General features: G+C 37.6%; 1 protein-coding gene across 2 annotated transcripts in view; it reads left to right on the forward strand.

The window, feature by feature from the left end:
* The first annotated feature begins 999 nt into the window (after positions 1–999).
* The window catches only part of GAS2 (growth arrest specific 2), a 109,629-nt gene continuing 94,640 nt past the window's right edge, over positions 1,000–15,988 (forward strand). For both annotated transcript variants that reach the window (XM_040980285.1, XM_040980284.1), the window contains exons 1-2: positions 1,000–1,237; positions 13,882–14,003. In XM_040980285.1, the coding sequence (XP_040836219.1) occupies positions 1,093–1,237; positions 13,882–14,003 (267 nt within the window). In that variant the 5' untranslated portion in view covers positions 1,000–1,092. The remainder of the gene's footprint in view (positions 1,238–13,881; positions 14,004–15,988) is intronic.

Raw genomic sequence — 15,988 nt, forward strand, 5'->3', positions numbered from 1 at the left:
GCATACTTATTTCTTGCAAAGTTAATTCTTGCATGTTATTAAATATTATGATTTTGTTAGTTTGGCTGCTTCAATATTACTTCTGCAGCCTTAAATCCTATAAGTAATTTATAGAAAACTTCTACATTCAAGGTCAACAATTGATTCAATTCTTTTTTTTTTTACAACTCAAGTATTTAGGCTACTCTTAAGCTGATCATATTAATAAAATCATCTTTTATTTTTACAGATATGAGATATTTAAGTATTTTGAGATGGTTTCAAGCAATGCCTAGTATGTAACCAGTGAGAGAGGAAGAAAACAAAGGGACAAGAAGCGCACTACAAAGGATCAGACACCTGTTGTAGTACTTGTTAATGTTGTGTGCAATTGTAGCATTGGCTTTTTTCTGACCTAAAATGTGTCCTTCTGCAACTGTATGGCTGAGTGCTGCAATCCAGATGTGTGATCTTGATTAGGTCATGTTATCTATTCCTTTTTGTCACTGTGATTTGAGAGATGCGGGCACTCTTTGAACGGACCTCCTATCCTGTTTTCCATTCCATTCTGTAAATTGCAAGTCTGTTGATTGCATGGCCACCTCAGTCAAACAAGTTGTGCTTAATCTTATAAGCAGAAATTTCAAGAGTAATGACTGTGAGTTGACAATAACTTTTGCCAAGACTGCCCTAAAAGCATGTGGAAATTTATGTTGTCAAAGATTAACACAGACAATGTGTTAATCACACACTTGGATTTGAATCCAATCACTTTTACCATGCTTATGGAAGTGGAATTTCTTGCTTTCACCGACGGCTGTTTCCTAATATATATTTTCACATAAGCTTAGTGCCTATTGTTTGGTTTTCTGCTTGACCTTTGATTGCTGCTGTTTTTTACTTAGTGGTGGTTGGCTGAAAGTTAGAGGGCCAGCACAGAGAAAGCAAATAGTGTTACACTTAGTTTAATCATTAATAGCTTGACCTGTCATCATAAAACAGATGATTTCAGTTGATTAGTGTGTTATGGTGGCAAAATTTTAATAAGGAAAGTCTAAATGAAAAGCAATTTCTCTTTTATTTCCCAAAACAGGTATTACAAGTGGATAAATAATGTGCACAGCTCTGAGTCCAAAGGTACGCGGTGGACCTGGCCTCTCTGATATGCATCAGTACAGCCAATGGTTGGCCAGCAGACATGAAGCTAATTTGCTACCGATGAAAGAAGATCTGGCCTTGTGGTTAACCAATCTATTAGGTAAGGTTATAAGATCTCATTTTGTGAAAAAGATAACAGTATCTGGGTTTTTTTTTTTTCCTTCTGTAGTGTCCCTCACCTAAGCATGTGATAGCACCTTGGAAAGAAAGATTTTCATTATTTGTATTTTTTATTTTGGAAACTTTATTTTGGAAATATGTGGAAAATTTAAATGAATAGACCTAAGTTTCTTGTCTAAATTGTGCTTAGTACTTCCAGAGACATGTACTGAAATGTCCAAATATGTGGTCAAACGGTTGATTTCATCATGATGCAGGTCATATTTACTCTTTCCTTTCTTGCAGCTGATTAATTACACTTACTCTTCTGACATTGTGCATAGGCCACAGACTACAAGGTCCACCTTCTAAAACTGCTTTTCTTTGCCCTAGTTTTATTGAGTATTTCTGAAACCATCAAATACCCAAATCCAGGAATAAGAACATTTCCTCTTTGTTAAAATGAAATGGCTAGAGTCATCCAATTTCGACTTACAATTATTCTTTTCAGTTTATCTTTGATTGGCAGTACCAGTGTAAGTATCCTTAAAAAAAAAAAAATGCCACCTTGCACTAAAGCTTCCTCTTTTGTTTTTATTTTGCAAACAATGTCACCGGATAACATTTCAAACATGCTAAATGGAATCATACTTGAAAGTGTCAATATGATTAGAAAATCCACTTAAAAATTATTTGTTTTTATTGGAAAGTCAGATATACAAAGAGGAGGAGAGACAGAGAGGTGGAACTTCCATCCACTGATTTGCTCCCCAGGTGACTGCAATGGCTCCAGCTGAGCTGATCAGAAGCCAGGAGCAAGGAATCTTCGCCTGCTTTCCCAGGCCACAAGCAGGCATCTGGATGGGAAGAGGTGCCAATGGGACATGAATTGGCGCCCATATGAGATCCTGTCTCAAGTAAGGCAAGGGCCCTAGCCACTATGCTACCCTGTCAGACTGGAAAATCCACTTTTAAAATTAGATCTTCTTAGAAAAAAATGATTTAAGACCCGAGGAAAGAGCCTAAATACAGTTTATGACCTCTAAGACACTGTCACTGAGAAAACAGAATTGCAGCCTCAACTATTAGATTTAATTTCATTGTTTTTAATCATTTGGAGGTTAATTAATGTTTGTCATTTTACTAACTTATTTGCTGCAAGCTATCTGACTTCAAATTTGGGGCATCACAAGTACGTATTAAAAATGTAACAGCAGGGCCCAGTGCGATGGCCTAGTGGCTAAATTCCTCGCTTTGAACATGCCAGGATCCCATATGAGCACCAGTTCTAATCCTGGCAGCTCCACTTCCCATCCAGCTCCCTGCTTGTAGCCTGGGAAAGCAGTTGAGGACGGTCCAAAGCCTTGGGACCCTGCACCTGCGTGGGAGACCTGGAGGAAGTTCCTGGCTCCTGGCTTCAGATTGGCTCCGCACCAGCCGTTGTAGTCATTTGGAGAGTGAATCATCAGATAGAAAATCTTCCTTTCTGTCTCTCCTCCTTTCTGTATATCTGACTTTGCAAATACATAAATAAATAAATCTTTAAAAAAGTAAGAACACAGACTCTGAAAATAATCGTCCTGGGTTTGATTCCAGCCAGGCCCTTTACAGCGATGATCTTTAGCAAGATACCTCACATTTCTGTGCTTCCGTTTATCTCTGCAGTGGCAAAAGCAGTAATATCTACTTTGTAGGTTGTCATTGGTGTGAATGATTAAAGTGTGTATAGTTCTTGAAATAGTTATTGACATATTGTAGACACTAATGTATTATTTTGATTCTATTTATATAGTCCATTGAGTTATTAATTAGACTTATAAGTTCATTTACTTATTCAATCAGTATTTGACTATTGGATATTATAAGATAATGGTTACTTAAAGTAGAGGGTGTGAGCATTTAGCTGAGTGGGCAAAATATCTCTGTCCTATTTCTGGATTGAACTTTCTGCCAGTGTAGATCCAGGGAGGCAACAGGCAGTGACTCAAGGATTTGAATTCCTGCCACCTCTGTAGGATACCTGGATTGAACTCTGGACCCTCAAACTATTCCAGCCAGCTCAGCCAATTGGGCATTTGTCGGATGGACTAGCGGATGGACTATAGTCTTTCTCTTTCCTTTCAACTCCTCTTCCCTCTCTCCCTTTCCTTATGAACCAGTGGGTGCTTCTCTGTCTCTGTGTTTCTTCCCCTCTCTAATAACATAAATTTGAACAAAAATGCTTCAGTTTCAATATTGGTTCTACCACTTACAATGACATTATGTAAATGCCATGTTCTACTATGACTCAGTTTTTAGATAACACTAATACCTCAGAGCACTGTTAGAGATTTGAACCAGATGATCAGAGCGAGCCTTGCACACAGTCACTGACTGGTAACCAACTTAATCATTTGCCAGACACTGGATGGCAGAGTGTTGATTCAGAACAGACACACTACCTGTTTTTATAAAGCGTGGGGAACGTTAGCAAATAACACATTACATGTGTACCTAAATACAGAACTTATTCAGATACATTAAAGCTATTTATTGCAACTAAAATGTAAAATGTAAGCAATGGAGATAAAGGGTCAACATTCTCTTGAAAGAGGTTTGCATTTGGACTGAAAAAGGCTACCCAGCCACAGCATAGGTCTAAAACCTTAAAGTAACAAAGTACATGAAATGAGTAGGAGGGAATTTGATACACTGCAAGAGCTGAAGGCATGCAGAAAGCAGAAGTTTTCTGTGACTTATTTTAGCCACGTACTATGCTGCTTTGAGGGAAACATTGAGGGGCTTATAATTCCTCACATGATCAATGAGGGGCTATTGAAATATTAGAGAAAGAGTGTGATCAATGAGAATATGACTTTATTCTACAAGCATAACCCCATGACTTTCATTCAATGCATCTTATTTGGTCAGTATGATCATTTACAAAGCAGCTTGATTGGTGTGCGTGGTCAAAAGACAGTCACAAAGAACAGAGAATCCGAATGTGTAATGGAAAGATCCTTGGATGAAAAGCCCGGAGACCTGGCTCCTAACTGGGTGTCAGGAGACCTGGCTTCTGCTTCTGGCTCTGCCACTTGGTAGGAAGCTTGCCCAAAGCCACTCAGCTATCTTTTCTGGGCTCAGTGTCCTTGACTATAAAATGAAGGCATTGGAGTACTGAGCCCTAATGTCCTTTCCAGCTCCAGAATTCTAAGTTTCCAAGAAATCCATCTCTTTAGTCCCAGTTTGGGGCAGTTGAGGTCATTAGTTTGCATAACGGGGAGATTTACATGAAAGTTTATATAAATGAATGACCTATCTTTTGCAGATTAAGCATTTTTTAAGGCTAGTAGCTGTAACACAAATGCAACTCGTAGATTTTGAAAATATCTCAGAAAGGAATCCTAAGATTAAACTGGCTTGCGTTTGTGCTAATTAGATAGCCATGTTTAATAGACTTGCAGGGACTATCCTCATAGTAACTTGGAAAATGTCCTGTTTGTAAGTTGCAACGTTTAAAATGGTAAAGTACTTAAAGCTCTGAAATCCGTACTAGGATAGTGGTGATAAGTGAGGGAGGGAACTGGCATTGTGGTGCAGTGCGTAAAGCTTTCGCTTGCCGTGCCAGCATTCCACATAGGTTCCAGGTCATGTTGGTTGTTGCATTTGTTCCCTACTAACGGCCTGGGAAAAACAGTGAAACATGGTCCAAGTGCACCTGGGAGACACAGATGAAGCTCCTGCCTCTGAACTCCTTATTTCAGCCTGGCGCAGTGCTTTTGGGCCAGAAGTGGAATGAACTAGAAAATCTGAAAGATTTCTCTTTCTCTGTCTGTAATTTAGACTTTCGAAGTAATTAAGTAAATCTTGAAAAATAAGGGTACAGATGCTGTTGTGCAGTGGGTTAAGTCCCAGTCTGCAGTGCTGTCATCCAGTGTGGGAATGAGTTCAGAGCCTGATTGTGCTGCTTTTGATTCACTCCCTGCAAATGGTGCTGAGAAAGCAGTGGGATAGTGGCATGAAAAGAATAATGGAATCATTTGCAGGCAGGTTTTTGTTTGTTTGTTTTTCTGCCACAGTTCATTCTCACCTATGCTGCCCCATACTATTTGGGCAAGGAGCCTGCTGAGCTCTCTCAAATATGCATAGACCTAGATCAATAATGAGCTTACACCCCTGCAGATGGAAGAGTCTCTGTTCTAAGTTTTGCTTTCTCCCTTTTTGAAAGTTAAACATGTTTTGAAAGTTAACTTAAAATTTATCATGCCTTCGTATAAAGTCTCTGAATATTTGAGTAAGAAACAAATGTACACAGGTTAGCATGGCGGTTTAGTGGTCTAATTCTCTGCCTGCAGTGTAGGCATCCCATTTGGACGTTGATTGCTGTCCTGGCTGCTCCACTTCTGATCTAACTCCGTGCTTATGATGGCCTGGGAAAGCAAGAGAAGATAGCTCATGTCCCTGGGTCCCTGTAATCCTGTGCAAGACACAGAAGGGGCCCTGGGCTCCTGGTTTTAGATGGGTTCACTGCAGCCATCTGGGGCGTGAACCAGTGCAAGGAAGATTTTTTCTCTATCTCTCCTTCTCTCGATCTGAATTCAAATAAAAATAAATAAGTCTTTTTTTTTTTAAAAAAAAAAAGAAGGAACATATAAACCAAAATAGAGCACTCAATAAAGTTCTACAATTGTAATATTCAAATAGGACCTTATTTGTGAAACATTTTCTTTTCCCCAGGACATCTAAAATGTGACTTTTTTTCTTTGTATATTCGATATGAGTGTTAATCGTACTCTAAGTACAATTTTTCTTATCATGCCATATAAAACATCATTTGAAAAATACAGTTGCTTAAAATATAATTCATAGTTTTTGATGGACAAGAATGATTTGATGGAGAATAAAGTGAAAGATTGGGTGGACATTATTATAGGACAACATTTATTTGTAGCTTATGTGCCTAAAATTTGTATAATAGAATTTAAAATGCTAGTTTTCCTGTGATAAAGTAGGCAGCTAAGGCGAACACAGGTTGAGGCATGTAGGATTTATTCAGGAGGTAGCATACAGATGTGGTTCAGGTCATTGTGTAGTCTTTCCTTATTGAGTGTCCATATATCGCTGGGTACATCTGCTCTGCAGAGTATACATCATCAGAAAGTTGCAGTGCAGTTGGAAATTAAATCCAGCACCCTAGTATGGAATGCAAGCAGCCCCAGTAGCACCTCGAGTAATGTGTAAATCACCTACTCTCTAGTCAGTACTGTGTTAAGAATGGGCACTATGGGGTAGTTAACAATGGGCACTATGGGGCAGTTTTCTGACAAATATTCAGAAAAGATAATGAAAGAATCATGATGACCCTCTCATCCTTCTGTTTCAAGAAGTTTCTGTGTCTATTGTCCTGTGCTGTGTATGAAATATCCCTATTTCTCATCTGGTTAGCCACTTTATCTTATTTTTTGTCATGACCCAGCTGTGGCTCATTCACTACTTAATCCTGTCCTTATCATGTCTTCGAATATGAATGCTTGTACCTATAAGTCTTGCCACATTGAGCAGGCTGCATGTTATTGCTCAGCAGACACAGCATATAGAAACTCCCATCATTCAACTGACCATTACACTGTCTTAATTTTACGATTGCTACTGTCGTTTCAGAGATTGTTATTGATGTAACTTTGAAGTGAATAGTGTAACGTAAATATTCTGGAATTGTTTATTTTACTAGTATGCATTTTTCTTTGGTACAAGGAGAGAAAAGGAGTGGGGAAAGCTTCGCCATCTGCGCGTTCACTCCTCAGGTGTCCACAAGGATACCTGAACTTGAAACTCAGTCCAGATATGGACTGTGCATGGCAGGGCCCTTTTTATTTTAGCCATCATCAGTGCTCATCACGGCTTTACATAGAAGCTTGAGGCAGGAGCTGGAGCTGGATGTCTGATGCAGTATGAAGAAGTTTGTTTAGCAACTTAACCAGTAGGCTAAAGAATCATCTCTACTTGGTATGTTTTAATAATTTGGAAATGATGACTTATCATTTTCTTTATTTAATGTTTGTCTAACCACACTATGTGATTCACTTGGAGTATATTTGTTGAGCATTAAAACATTATAGTTGGGCCCTGTGCAATAGGGTAGTGGTTAAAGTCCTCGCCTTGCACACAGCAGCACCCCATGTGTTCGCTGGTTCTAATCCAGGCAGCCTTGCTTCCCATCCAGCTCCCTGCTTGTGGCCTAGGAAAGCAGTTGAGGATGGCTCAAATCCTTGGGACCCTGCACGCGTGTGGGAGACCCAGAAGAGCTCCTGGCTCCTGGCTTCAGATTGGTTCAGCTCCAGCCATTGCGCTCCCTTGGGGTGTGCATCATCAGAAGGAAAATCTTCGTTTCTGTCTTTCCTCCTCTCTGAAAACTGCCTTTCCAATAAAAATAAATAAATCTTTAAAATGCAAAAGCAAACGAACAAACAAACAAAAAAACAAATCAACACCAAAGAACAATAGAGTTGTTCTCAAGGATTTAGGATTTAGGTAAATGTGCTTGAATATAGGTAGGAAGTTTGAATCATTCATGAGAGATGTTATAAATCAAATTATATTGAATTATTTTAATTACATTTAGGGAATACAACATGGAGACGATTGCTGTGGTTAAACTGCAGTGTACAGCATTGCCACGCTCACCTTTCTATTCAACTCCCTGCTAACGTACCTGGGAAAACAGCAGAGCATGTCTTAAGTACTTGGTCCCCTTGTTCCCACGTGGGAGACACGGAAGCAGTCCTGGTGTTTGTATGACGCAGCCACAGCCAATGTGGCCACTGGGGGGCTATACCAACAGATGCAATACCTACATGCCTTTCTCCCCTCTTTGCAATTATGCTTTGCGAATAAATAAATATTTTTAAAAATTTCATTTTATGACACAGTTTCATAGGCTCTGGGATTTCCCCAACAGCTCCAAAAATCCCTCCCCTGATATTGAATTCCACCATGTTGTTCAGGAGTACACTTCATATCCAGTCCCGATTCCTTCATTGCGGGCAATAAATATGTTTTAAAAGAAAATTCAGATGCTTTTTAATTAGTATGTCCAATATATAATATTTCAGTTCTTTCTTTTTTGTAAGGCATTATAAATATTGATTTCTATCTGAAAGACAGAGAAAGAACTTTCACCCATTGGTTCACTCCCTAAGTGTCTGCAATAGCTAAGTCTAGGCTAGGTAGCATTCAGAAGCCAGAGCACCATTCACATTTCTAATGTGGGTGGCAGGAACCCAGGTATTTATGCCATTACTTGCTGCTTCCCAGGTGAGCATTAACAGGAAGCTGGAGACGGACTGGAAATAACCAGCCAGGACTTGAACCTGTCACTCCAGTGTGGAATGGGGGCTTCCCAAGTGGTAGCTTATGCTACTGCGCCATCACACCTACCCCAATTGTTAGTTGCTTCTATATGCCAACCATGCAATTAGATGAGCTCCTTAACCTGCACTCCTCAATTTGATTATTGTGAGGTTCATATAGTAGTAGCATCTGCCTCACAGTTTTATGAGATGATTAAATGTGCTATACTCACAGCATTATACTGTACTTAGACTAAAACCTGGATAGAATTTTCAAATGTCAAATGTGATTATTTGAGAGTCTCAAATCTTTGAATGTGTTGGAAAAAAATAATTATTTCTCAGCACCATTGAAAGATTAAGAGTATTTTTCTTTCCAACCAGCTCCCATATAAAACACTTGTAAGATCGAGGCTTAATCTTCACGAAAATTAAGATGAATAAGATTGAAGTGCACAAACATGCATGCTGATTTTGTACGGTGAAAAACTATTGCAGAGGATGTTTAGTTCCTAAAATTGAGCCCTGTTATTTTAAAAGATAGTAGTTAATCTTAATATTTAATTCAATCCCCTGATCTTTGTCTACTGGAAACCTGTACGTTATTATTGACTAGACGGTTTGAAGCCCAAAGTTCAGCATTATAACTCAGGGAGGAAAAATTACATTTCTAGAGTTGGTTATTTTAAACTTCAAGGCTATTGTCTCTACAACCTAGTACAGGTCACTATTCCAAGATGATTAGATTATATACATTCATGGCCTTTCCTTCCTTAAACATCGACAGCCTAAAAAGGATGGGGAATGTTTGGAAACACATGATTCTCTGGTGCTAGAATTTCATTATTTCTGATATTTATGCTTTGATATGTCAAGCCAGTCACACAATTCAGATTAAAGACGATCTACGTCTGTAGCAGAGGTACTTTTCCTTGTAGTATTACTTTAACTTGAGGCTTGTAATTGAATTTTCACAGCCCATTCTTGTGGATTTGTCACGCTTAAATTCAACTCAATGTATATCCTGCGTTTTCTTTTACATTTGATTGGCCATAGTAAGTGTAATAAGGAGTGATGTATTTTTCTGTAAAGGGATAATAACTGGTTTCTTACAGTTACACAGCACATATAAAATGCGTACTTAATGACCCTTAATCAGCTGGAAAACACATTACATTTAATGTTTTCTTACAAAAAAATTTCGAAGTCTCACATTTTCCTTCATTTGCACATATAGTTCAACTATAAAGTATGCAAGAGTCTTTATTTTAGCCAAAAAAGAAATTCCTACCTTTACAAGTTGTAAAATATACAGAATTGAAAATTGACACCTAATATATTTTTTCACTGGATACAGATGTTCAGTGTGAACTCCTTCAAGTAGTCATGAAAATCAGGATAATTAAAAAATTCAGGCATAACGTCAATTGTGTGTTTTTGGTAAATTGTTAATGTCATCCCTATTTGTGCTATGCGCAAGTTATTTTCAGATAATTGTAATAATTTTGTCATTTAAAATTATGAATGGAATCTTCAAATTTCCTTAAACTTTGGGGAAATAAGAATATGCAAATTTTGCTTCAAATGTAGGGGAAAAAAAGCCTTTCAATTGATTCATAATCACTAAGAGTTTACCTTCTTTATTTGAAATTTAACCACATTTGAATAAACTTATACTTTTAAGAAACTATTTTTTAAACAATTTATTTATTTATTTATTGGAAAGGCAGAGAGGAGGAGAGAAAGAGAGGAAGACCTTTTGTCCAATGATTCACTCCGCTAGTGGCTGCAATTGCTAGTGCTGAGTCGGTCCGAAGCCAGAAGCCAGGAGCTTCTTTTCCAGTCTCCCACACCAGTGCAGGGTCCCAAGGCTTTGGGCTGTCCTTGACTGCTTTCCAAGGCCACAAGCAGCCAGCTGGATGGGAAGTGGGGTTGCCAGGATTAGAACCGGCGCCCATACGGGATCCTGGCACGTTCAAAGCGAGGATTTTAACTGCTACACTATTGTGCTGGGCCGAAGAAACTATTTGTAACATTTAATTTGGATTCCTGTTGGCAAAATAACATTCTCTCTATTGTTAGGAAACTCAGGCCAACCTGGTGAATGCACAATATACATTTTCTTGTGCTGGGGCTTTAGTGTCATTTCTGAATTGAGTTGAGCTATATGCAGTTTTGATATGTAAGTGGTACGCTCAGCTACTTCTGTGGTGTAAATTTATACCTGTTCATATTTTGCCACTTGCAGAAGTCATTATCCTGACTAGGGGCTAAAATGTGAATTATTCAATGGGGAGATGGAACATTTGAAAAAAAATGATAATTTTTTTTCTTTTCACCTGCCCTTTTCCCAAAGAGGAAAAAAATCATTTAAAACAGATGTGTCTTGAAATCTAAACAAGTTAGATATTGTTAGTTTAACTTCAAGAAGAGAGTATGTTGCTCCAGTTGAGATGTATTTATTTAGTATTCGTGGAATTGAACTCTTTGTCTTGTTTCTTTTTAATTATTATTGCAAAGTCAGATATACAGAGAGGACGAGAGACAGAGAGGAAGATTTTCTATCTGATGATTCACTCCCCAAGTGACTGCAATGGCCAGAAATGAACCGATCCAAAGCCAGGAGCCCGGAGCCTCTTCAGGTCTCCCAAGCTGGTGTAGGGTCCCAAGGCTTTGGACCATCCTTGACTGCTTTCCCAGGCCACAAGCAGGAAGCTAAATGGGAAGTGGAGCTGTCGGGATTAGAAATGACGCCCATTTGTGATCCTGGTGCATTCAAGGCGAGGACTTCAGCTGCTAGGCCACTTCGCTGGGCCCCCAAAATACTTGCCTTTTAATATTTTAACTTATTTGCTCACACTAAAATCATATTTAGTCTTTTCTTCAGATTTTCTAGCAGTTTACTTCTCTATTTGTTAAAATACACACACACATTGAACACAATTAAAAAGCATTTACTATTGTTAGTAAGATGTCCTTCCCTATATGTGAGATACAGAAAATTACATATATGCATGTATTTCTATCATGTACGTCATCTGATGATGTATCACGGATATGTCAAGAAGTTTTTAGCAAATTGAACAAGGCAAACTTTTTTTAAACAAAATACATTGTTGGGAATAGAATACAGTATTTGGTTAATACCAAAGGAAATGATATTAATGAGTGTGATTATACCCCAAAGAGATCAGTGTGCACTTGGAGAATTTCGTTTTGGAAATGTGACTAAAGGAGACATAGCGCTTGTCCAGGTAGGCCACTGACAGCTGGGTCTGTGACAGGAAAAAGACAATACTAACAAGAAAACCTGCATGACGGCTGCATGAAGAGGTTGCAGCAAGGTGTCAAGGTGGCACGGTAGAGAGGAGGTTAGGGACAGATGGAGAGACCTTTGGATTTGCGTTAAAGGGCGTAGAAGTAGCTGGAGATTAGGCAGTGAGAGTGATGTTTAGCAGTGTTAATTATATCAGTGAATGTGTTTCATATCTGCAACAGGAAAAGCCACTGTTTCTGTGCTAAAGGTGTAGATTTCAAGTCTTTTTTAGATTGTGGCATGAAAAATAAAGGGAAGGAGTTGGGATTTTTAAATTAAAGGAAATTGCAACAAGGAATTGGAGATATTTTTGAAATGTAGGGAAATATAGAACCGGACAAAGACAGAAATTTGGGGGAAATTAATTTTGGAGGAACAAATAAGAACATGATTAGCGAGTATATGAGGTTACTTTTTAGAAGTTCATGTGAGGCCCGGCGCGGTGGCGCAAGTGGTTAAGTCCTCGCCTTGCATGCCCGGCTCCGGTTCTAATCCCGGCAGCCCCGCTTCCCTTCCAGCTCCCTGCCTGTGGCCTGGGAAAGCAGTCGAGGACGGCCCAAAGCTTTGGGAACCTGCACCCGCGTGGGAGACCCGGAAGAGGCTCCTGGCTTCGGATTGGCATAGTATCGGCTGTTGTGGCTCACTTGGGGAGTGAATCATCGGAGGGAAGATCTTCCTCTCTGTATCTCCTCTCTGTATATCCGTCTTTCCAATAAAAAATAATAAAAATAAATCTTTAAAAAAAAAAGAAATTCATGTGATTCTTCATTTGTAATCCTGGTTCTACAAGGTAATACTGATGCAGGTTTAAAATTTCTTTTTCTTGTTTTGTGCATGTGAATAAATCTTGTGTAAGCTAAGTTAGGAGTGTTAATCTCTAAAACATCTCAAACATGGATAACATATACACTCAACTTTGGGCACAGGCTTTCCCCACACTATTGTACAGGTACTGGGTCTAATAGAGAAGTAACCAGAAAAAAAACAAAAAACAAAAAAACAAAACAGTGCTTTGCTCCTACCCAGATCTTTTTGGGCGTTGTGGCTTAGTCAAAGGCAATAGGGCCCGGTCCTCAACTGTTCAGGCTTCCCTGAGTAACTGCTTTCTGCTTCGTGATTGCTGCAATGGCCACTGCAAGGTCAAAAGACACAGTGAGCACTGTTGGCCACAGTATCTGCATTGTGAGTCTCCATCAGTGAACATTTCCAACCTTAAACGTTAGATACAATACAGAGTTGAATTTACAACTGAATTTTTTTTTTTTTTTGGCATTCTATCTGTAAGTGTATTTTCTACACTATGAAAATAAACTCAACTTTTGGTTCCCTCTTCTGTGATTTTCGTATGTATAGTGCTGGGGTATATAGGTATAAGGTGGATAGCTAAAAGGTACAACGTCTTTTTGAGGGATGATAACAATGCCATAATATTTGTTCACAAAGATGCAACTTTCACCTTGGATAATAATTTTTTTTTTGCTCTGTTTAATGTGAAATGTAACTATGGGTTAGAATTATGTTTTTAAACTATAAAACATTGGGATTATTACAGCTAAAGACACATTACTAACGTCAAGATCATATTAAAGGGCCTCACATTGTGACAAAGCACGTAAAACTCAAGTCTGTAACATCAATTTCCCATATGGCTGGTGGTTCTAGTCCCTAATGCTCTGTTTCTTTTCCACCTCCATATTAATATACTTAGGGAAGCATCAAAGGATGGCTCACGTCCTTGGGACCCTGAACTCATGTGGGAGATGCTGAAGAAGCTCCGATTTCATTGATGCCAATTGGGGAGTGATTCAGCAACTGGAAAATTTTGCTCTCTGTTTCTCCCTCTCTCTCATTAACTCTCTTTGACTTTCACAAAATAAAATACATTTTCAAAAAAAGACTTATGAAAAGCACATTTAGCTTAAATATGACATTCTGTTGGAGAGTGATCATGCTTTTACAATGCTTTTTTTTGTTTGTTTATTTTTGTTGTTGCTGATTCAGGGAAGGAGATAACAGCAGAAACTTTCATGGAGAAGTTGGATAATGGGGCCTTACTCTGTCAACTTGCAGAAACTGTGCAGGAGAAATTCAAAGAGAGCATGGATGCTAATAAACCTGCAAAGGTAAATGATCCCAATACAGAACTCTCTGGCAGGTGGTAAAGTAGGTTTGCAATTGTTTAAAACTGAGTGAAATATGAGGATTTATTGGGAATGAATTCATTAAGGTCTATATGAACAACAAACACAACAGCGTTCTTTTGAATTTGGTAGCGTGTTATTTTTACTCTAATTACATGAGTTACACAATCCTTTTGGTAGGCCTAATTATATAAAAGGTTTTGTAAAATGCTAGCATTATAACAGTTCTGTGTATAAGCTGGCTAAACCGATATGTTGATTTAAAAGTTAGCAAATAAACAACTTGGTGTTATGAAGTTGTGAACAAAATCCAGTCAAGAATGTTACTGAATAGGTTTTTGGTTTTCTAAACATTATGACAGAATTGGAGCAAATTTCTGGTGTGTACTTTTTGTTTGAAGTAAGTTGCTTAATGTAAATATTGTGGAAAGACTTCTTTTATATATATTTGACTTTATTGTTTATTTTATGTATATTAATCCTAATATACTTTTCTAGTTAGTATAGAGATGAGATTAAATATGGTGTTAAAATTTTGTGAAAAATATGAAAATGATGAATTAAGTTTTAATAGAGAAAGAAAAGAAGTAAGAAAGATAAAATTGAAATAATTTTGAAGACATTTTAAGATAAAATTAAAAAAAAATTTAAAACTACTTTTGTGAATCTGGCAAAGAAAAAAAGTGTGTGTGTGTCTGTTCAGCATTAACTTTTGATATGTTTTTTATCTGTTTACAAACCTTTGATCATACACTAAACTTCCTCTAACTTTCTTCATCTTAACAGTAGCTGAATAAAGGCTGTAATGAATTCAGTGGCTTTCAAATTTTTGTTGTACATTGAAATCAGATGTTTTTTCTAGATGTCCAGACTGGATCCCAGGCCTGGGTGTTCCCATGGCATCTTCACCAGGTAGCATATGCACATGGAGATTTTTCAAAAGTTCTCTAGATTCTTTCCATTTTCAGGGAAATTTGCTAGTTACTTCCAGTGAATGTAAATTCTAAGTGATTTGTGCAAGACCATCTGTCAGTGAATGAGCAAAAATTTAAGTCTCTTCCATATCTGTTCTCTCATTTTAGTTCATTATGCATAGCACAGATGGGAGGAGCCTATTTATGCAAAAACTTTATTTCAAGGTTTATGTAAGGATCAGTTATTCTTAACATGTGATTTCCATGTTAACATAATTGGCTTCTGTAGTTTAACAATGAAAAAACAATGTTTAGTATGGGGATAATTAATACAAACAGTTTACTGAAAAATTGACACATTGAGAAATGGTGGTTTCCCTGGACTCTCTTTAGAGCACTACATTATCTAGTTTTTGAAATCCTTCTTTATTTGCATTTCTTACCGTTGATGACTGTCCAAAGCTTAAATGTTAAGGTCATTTCAATTATTTGTAGTAGCTAAGAATAAACAATTTTGATAAGGTTAGTATATACTGTTCTAATTTTTGGTTTGTTTTGTACAGCTTTGTTTTTTAAACCTAAATCTCAGATTCCAAAATAACATTATAATATAATTATAAAAACATCAGCCTCAAAGTAATAGTTTATATTTCACAGACTTTGGTCTGGAGAGCAGTTTACTTGGGTTTTCATTTTGTTATGATCTGGATATGTATGAACCTTAGTTTTTATTTCTGTAAAATGAGTTTAGTAATTTTGTGTATAATATTTACAAAGAGAATTGTACAGAAATGAGAGGCTAATATAATGTCATCTTCTTTTCCTGTGTGAAGGAATTAAGAGACCCTGGTGAGAAATTTAGATTGATTAAAAGGAAATATTTTATAGATATCAGTTTTTAGGATAATACCCAACAGAGGAAAACATGTAGACATGTTCCCCAAGTATCTATCATGATATATTAAATTAAGAATATTTATGGGTTGAGATTTTGATGGCTAATTTCTTTTGAAACATTTGTTCAAATATCATGTAATTTTAACAATAAAACCA

This window comes from Ochotona curzoniae, unplaced genomic scaffold, assembly GCF_017591425.1.
Source record: "Ochotona curzoniae isolate NIBS_2020 unplaced genomic scaffold, NIBS_Ocur_1.0 contig_3432, whole genome shotgun sequence".
NCBI lineage: Eukaryota > Metazoa > Chordata > Mammalia > Lagomorpha > Ochotonidae > Ochotona > Ochotona curzoniae.